The sequence below is a fragment of the Heliangelus exortis genome, chromosome 12 (assembly GCF_036169615.1).
Source record: "Heliangelus exortis chromosome 12, bHelExo1.hap1, whole genome shotgun sequence".
NCBI lineage: Eukaryota > Metazoa > Chordata > Aves > Apodiformes > Trochilidae > Heliangelus > Heliangelus exortis.
Genome location: NC_092433.1, coordinates 16,502,207 through 16,508,875, shown reverse-complemented (window position 1 = coordinate 16,508,875; position 6,669 = coordinate 16,502,207). Strand labels below are relative to the sequence as shown.

The following is a 6,669-nucleotide window of genomic DNA, read 5'->3' as shown; positions in this document are numbered from 1 at the left end:
GAATAGGCAAATTAAAAAAAAAAAAAAAAAAAAGGGTGTCAGGTAATCTTCTACAGTTATGTTGATCCTATGAGTATTAGCAAAATAGATCTTTGTTTATTGTTAAAAAAAAAATTAAAAGTAGGAAAAGGATGAATCCTGAGGTGAATTGTCAGCCAAGTTTTGTTGACAAGAAAAATAATGTCCATGGTAGAGTTAAGCCAGTCAAGAACAAGGCACTGGTGGTGTCCCTGGGCAGCTGGGTGGGAGCAGGACTGGGATGTGCTGTGGGAGATGCTCCCTGTTGGGCTTCTCAGGTTGGTTTGAGGGTCTGGTGCCCATCCCCATGTGAACCCTTCTCCAAACACAAGGTGCACTGACTGTCCACCTCCTGTTTCCCATCTCAGAGGATTTTACCTTCACCAGGTACCACTCACAGGTACCACTGAAGTCCCTCTGTGCATCCCTGGGGGCAGTGAAAGGGCCAGGAGTCCTCTAGAAATGGCCACCTCCTGCCTCCCTCAAGGGGGGACACGCCAGCTGCACTGAAATGTCAGAAGGGTTTGCACAGCTGACAGGTTGCTGAAAAAGGAGCATGGCAGCATCACCAGAAATTCTCTTTGCCCAGCCAAGAGCAGCTTAATATAGACTTAGCTGTGTGGTCTGACTCCCCCACTGAGACCCAGAGCTCCCACAGCTCCTGACCAAAACATGAAGTTGTCCATTTAAATGAACGGCTGCTAGGGAAGTAAAAAAAAAACCAAACCTGAATTTTTATCTTTCTCTTCAATTTTAAAAAGCAATAGAGGAAGGAGAGAAGAAAGACCATGTCTGAACTCAGCCCAAACTCTGATGAAGAAGTGACCCCTGAGGACATCAACGAAGATGAAATCCTGGCAAACCTGTCCCCTGAGGAGCTAAAGGAGCTGCAGTGTGAGATGGAAGTCATGGCCCCAGATCCCCAAGTCCCAATTGGGATGATACAGAAGGATCAGACAGAGAAAGCCCCCACGGGGAGCTTCGACCACAGGTCCCTGGTTGATTACCTGTACTGGCAGAAGGCATCAAGACGCATGCTTGAGGATGAGAGAGTTCCTGTCACCCTCCTGCCCTCTGAGGTAACAAGCAAAAAAATCACAAATATTTATTATGCACCTGCTGGGGGATCTGTTTTATGGCTTTAACACCTTAACCTGACTCTGCTTCTGTTCGTTTTTACAGTACAAACAAATTTAAATTAATCCTAAAAGCCTCAGTAAGGTCAGGGTCCAGCTTGGGCTGACATCAGGGTTATTAATTTTTTAATTGCTTTTCCCAAATACTTACTTTAAGCTTTGTCATACAAGAAAAAAAAAAATCGTCATTCTGTTTCCATAAAGCAAATTACTGAGAAATTAATCATAAAATCAGTTTGGAGGCTCTAACTCAAGCTTGTTGGACTGCATGCAGCACAACCCCCTGTTGCTTTTCCATAAAAGACTCCACTAACCATATGTGTTAAACTAATTGCCAGAATGTAATGTCATATCAGACCAAACCCCAAAACACTGTATTTTAACAATGTGAAACATTCACTAACAACCAAGCATGCAAATTCCATGAACCAGGTCACCCCTTTTCAACACTAAGTACTTGCATTTATTCTGCTTTCCCTCTGACTTTGAAACAAAGTTAAGGTCATACTTTATATTTTTCAAGATGAGAGCCAGGCTTAGACACAGGCTAATAGAATGGAAACTTGGCTAGATGAAAGACATCCATGCCTGAACCCCAGTGAATTGGAAATAACTGATTTTTGTGGGTTTTATTCTACATTAATAATTCTGCTAATACACAACAGCCCAGTACATCATGGACTTCCCAGGGCAGGTTGCAAGGGCTGCCTCTGCAGAGGGGGAAAAAATATCTGTTATTTTCTCTCCTGTAACACTCTTATCCTCAAAGAAACCTTTATTTTTAACACGTCTGAGGTTAAATCTGGAATTTGAGAGCTGCCAGCTGCATTCATAACTGGTCAAGCGATCCCTGTACTAAATCCATCTGCTGCCACAGCCCCAAAAGCAAAAATGGACTTTGTGACCATTTTGTCTGACTTTTGAAGAAGCCCAAGCCATGACATTGCTATGCCTGAAATAGTGCAATTTTAGGAAAATATCTTCATCTTTATTAGTGCTTTATGAGCATCCCCTGGTGATGCAGGATCTGCTCAAAAAAAAAAAAAAAAAAAAGATGTTTGGAAAAACATCACAGCTGGGAGGGTGAAAGTTTGCAGCTGATTTTACTTTGCTGCTGAAAGCCCCACTGCCTTGCAGCAGCCATGTGCAGAGTCCAGTTTCCTATTTCTGGACTGACAATAAAACTGAGCTGGTATTTTGTTTTTTCTTCTGTGATGTGCTGTGATGCTCTGGCAGGCTCCAGAGCAGGCAACCTTGTTGCCTCATGTGCTGGGCGTTAGGATGTGCTCTCTTTGCTCCTTTTTGGGCTAAGGAAGCAGTTAATAGTTAACACAGATTTCCAGTGGTGTGTGGCATGAAAAGCAAACTTTCTTTCTGGTCAGGGAAATGATAAAAATTGAGCAAAATCCAGAAACAGACTTTGGATCAGAGACTGCCAACCTCCAGAAGGGATCAAAGACCCCCCTTAGCACAGTGTTAAATATGTACAGGATTTCACAGTCAGGGTTTAATTTAATAAGCAAATCTGAGAATGTGGTTTGCAGCTGCTTTAGGAGCAATTGTTCCTGGTTCCCAAGCAAGCCGGCACAGCCCTGACCATCAGTGATGCTTTTAAGGATTGTTCTATCATGTATGGGCACAGAGGTATTTAAACCAGTTGCTACATGTTTATTTGAGCCAAAAGTTCATGCAGCAAAGCCACATTAAGCTATTTCAGCTGTGATTTTCTGTCTTCTTCAGAGAAGTGCAGCAGGAGAGCCAGAAGGACAGGCTGGTGGCAGCAGCGAGGTGGCCAACGGGAGGGTGCCAGGAGCAGAGGGAAAAGAGAGACATTACAAAAATGAGCATTTATCCAGCTCAGGAACACAATCTGGGGAGACAAAGAAAGATGAAAGCAATAAGGAGAGAGAGGAAGTAGAGGAAGAAGCTGAGGAGGAAGAGAAGGAGGAAGATCAGACTGAATTGGAATCAAAGAAGAGTTACACCAATGCCAACCATCACGGTGAGCAGATAAGTAAGAAACCAGATACAGAACCAGGACAAACCACAGAAAAAACAGATGAAAAGGAGAGGAAAATATCAAAATTGAACATCCCCAAAAAGTTAGCACTGGATACCAGCTTCATCAAGCTAAGTGCCAGGCCTTCAGGCAACCAAACCAATTTAGAAGAGAGTCTGGAGAAAGTCCGAAAAAACGACCCCAGTGTCAAAGAGCTCAACCTGAACAACATCGAAAACGTCCCCAAAGAAATGCTGATAGACTTTGTCAATGCCATGAAGAAGAACAAGAACATCAAAACCTTCAGCTTGGCCAACGTGGGGGCCGATGACAACGTGGCCTTCGCCGTGGCCACCATGCTGAGGGAGAACAGGAGCATCACCACCCTGAACATGGATTCCAACTTCATCTCTGGCAAAGGGATCGTGGCCATCCTGAGGTGCCTGCAGTACAACGAGACCCTGACCGAGCTCCGTTTCCACAACCAGAGGAACATGCTGGGCCACCAGGCAGAGATGGAGATTGCCAGGCTGCTGAAAGCCAACTCCACCCTCCTGAAAATGGGCTACCACTTCGAGCTGCCAGGCCCCAGGATGGTGGTGACCAACCTGCTCAGCAGAAACCTGGACAAGCAGAGGCAAAAGAGGCAAGAGGAGCAGAGGCAGCAGCAGATGAAAGAGCAGAGGGAGTTGATTGCCATGCTGGAAAATGGACTGGGCTTGCCTCCTGGGATGTGGGAGATGCTGGGGGGGCAGCTGCCCCAGCTGAGGATGCACCAGCCCCCGCCAGCCCCCAAACCACCCATCCCCATGGCTCTGAGCAAAAGGCAGGAGGATGGGAGGCAGCCAGGCCCTGAGAAGCCCCAGGGAGAACAACCCCTCAGCTTCAAAGGGGTGAAGCTGAAGAAAACCCAGCGCAAACCCGCCGTGCCGGAGTATGTGGAACCCACGGAGAAAACCAACCTCAAAGATGTCATCAAAACCCTGAAACCCATTCCCAGGAAGCGACCACCTCCCCTGGTGGAAATCACCCCCCGGGATCAGCTGCTGAATGACATTCGTCAGAGCAACGTGGCCTATCTGAGACCGGTGAGTGCCCACCCAGAGCATCCCTGCCTGCATCCCCATGGGAAAGAGAAAGGGAATTCACTCAGGAGGGAAACAAACCCCACAGAAACTCCCAGGAGTAGTGTATGAGTTGTGAGGAGAGCAGTGGCTGTTCTTGGTCACGTTAGTCTGTTCCCAGTCTTCCATAAAAAACATGTTTCTCTCCTCAGCAGCCCTGGTGTTCTTCAGCTCTTGCTTTGCAGGAAAAAAACCCCATCACTTGGCCCATTTGATAAGGGGTAAACTGAAACACAGGCAGTGGAATGACTTATTCTCCTGTAAAGACAAACTGAGAGAGTTGGGGTTATTCAGTCAGGAGGGAAGGTTCCAAGGAGACCTGGATCTGAAAGGGACCTACAAGAAAGCTGACACTGGACTTTTTAGGATGTCAGGTAGTGATAGGACTAGGGGGAATGGTTTCACACTAGAGGAGGGGAGACTGAGACTGGAAATTGGGAAGAAGTTCTTCACCAGGAGGGTAGTGAAACATTGGAACAGGTTGCCCAGAGAGGTGGTGGAATCCCCATTCTTGGAAGTTTTTAAGGCCAGGCTGGAGAGGACTCTGAGCAACCTGATCTAGTGGGATGTGTCCCTGCCCATGGCAGGGGGTTGGAACTGGATGATCTTCAAGGTCCCTTCCAACCCTGAAAAGTCTGTGATTACTCAAGGTCACTTGAGGAACTGTACAGAGGCAGGACCTGGGATTCCAGCCACATCCCCCTGCCCTTCCTGCTGAGTGTCCAGGCCCCTGGGCTGGCCAGGGTGAATAATCTGCTCCAACACTGCCATAAAGCCACAGGTGAAGGCTGAGGGAAGCAAGAGGGGTCTGTGGTACCGTTGTGATCTGGGACTGCCTTAGATTGGTCTGGTTTAAACGAAGTTACAAGCTTTAGTGTGAGGGGGAAGTCCCAAACTGTGCTCACTGCCATTTGGTGATGCTCTTACTTGGGTACCATATTCATGGGCCACTTCTCAAAATGTTTGCCATCAGATTTAGCCTTTTGTTTTCCTGATATCTTGCATTTCTTTGCATTGAACTATTATTTAAGACACACTAGAAGATCAGATAAAGTTAGATCTGATAGAACTGATCTATTTGTCACTAGTGAAGTTGATGCACCTGGTTGTGTTGCTAAGGGTAGAGGATAGAAAATCCTTTGCAATTCACACTTGTTAAATACTATTTTGTATATTGCATATTTTGTTTAATATTGTCATTTTTATATAGTTTCTCCTGGCCAGTTCATCTTGGCCACAGCCACACTCTGCCCTCCCCCCCCCTACCAGTTCCCTTCCCCCAAATTCTTGGGTGTTTTTTATCAATGATGTAGAGTAGAGGAATCAATTCATGGTCCATCCTAAAATGGGCCAGGTACCAATTGCTATCGGAGCCCATAGGAAGGTGAAGTAATGAACATACATTGGGGTTTGTTTTGTGTTTGTTTGGGGTTTTTTTATGGTCTTGCTTTTTTTCTTGTGGTTACATTTTTCTTTGGTTTTCTGTCAAGTGGACAAAGGGCTTGGGTTTGGGGCATTAGGATTTTACTCTCCCCTGCTTTTGTTACCTTGGTAGCTCCATATTTGCCTCAATATCCTCAGCTTCATCTCTAAAATCTGGTTTTACTGCTTGAGCTGAGTTGTGTGTTTTGTTTGCTCAGTGGTGGGACTCATCACTTGCAAATTGATTTCCTGGGCATTAGGAATTGCAAACAGCAAGTGGAGAATTACAAACAAAAGAAATTCCCACCCACTAGTTCCTTGGAGCTGGCAGCTGTTGTATTTTTTATCTTTTTACAGTTTCTGAAGGTTTATTTTAAACTCAACTGCTTTGGGAAATAAGACTGAGAAATTTCCTCCTAATTTTGACTCTTCTTGTCCAGGTGCCATTGCCAAAGCAGCTGGAGTGAGAGTGCAGACTGACCTGAAGAAAACAACTTGGAATAAGGACTACTCAAGTTTTGCTTACAATTGTTTCAGCAGATGTTTTCTGCAGAACCCAGGTGGTACATCTGACTCTTTGGGAACAAAGCTTGCAATCCACACTTCTCTAAGTGTGGTGAAAACGACCGGCATGGGAAAAGTCAGTGCTAAATGTTTCCATCAGGTATCAAACAACCCCGGTGCCATCTGCTTGCCAAGTGGATTTGAGGCTCTGGCTTATTGTGGGAGTATTTTCTCAGAAGCATCAATAACCTTGTCTTTCTAGTTTGTCAGCAAACTATTTTGCTTCCACGTTGTCCTTCTGCTGCCAGATTCTGCAGGAACACGCTGTGCTTTATCTTATCTTCCTTTTCACACACATGCTCCTTTCTTGTTCTCTTGTCCATGAGAAATATATTTGATTTCCATGTATGCAGCTTCATTTTATAGTCTAAGGAAGCAGAAATGAAATAAAGGTCTCTCTGTAAGA

General features: G+C 45.4%; 1 protein-coding gene across 1 annotated transcript; it reads left to right on the top strand.

Moving 5' to 3' along the window:
• The first annotated feature begins 660 nt into the window (after nt 1-660).
• On the top strand, nt 661-6,297 carry LMOD3 (leiomodin 3). The gene is made up of 3 exons (XM_071756272.1): nt 661-1,097; nt 2,895-4,241; nt 6,140-6,297. The coding sequence occupies exons 1-3, from the start codon at nt 807-809 to the stop codon at nt 6,164-6,166; spliced, it is 1,665 nt and encodes a 554-aa protein (XP_071612373.1). The 5' UTR covers nt 661-806; the 3' UTR covers nt 6,167-6,297.
• The last annotated feature ends 372 nt before the right edge of the window (nt 6,298-6,669 follow it).

Excerpts from the sequence above, each read along its gene's own strand:
- LMOD3 (XM_071756272.1), top strand. The coding sequence starts at position 807 with ATGTCTGAACTCAGCCCAAACTCTGATGAAGAAGTGACCCCTGAGGAC. Across the intron at positions 1,098-2,894 it reads TCACCCTCCTGCCCTCTGAG|AGAAGTGCAGCAGGAGAGCC; the intron begins GTAACAAGCAAA and ends TGTCTTCTTCAG. Across the intron at positions 4,242-6,139 it reads ACGTGGCCTATCTGAGACCG|GTGCCATTGCCAAAGCAGCT; the intron begins GTGAGTGCCCAC and ends CTTCTTGTCCAG.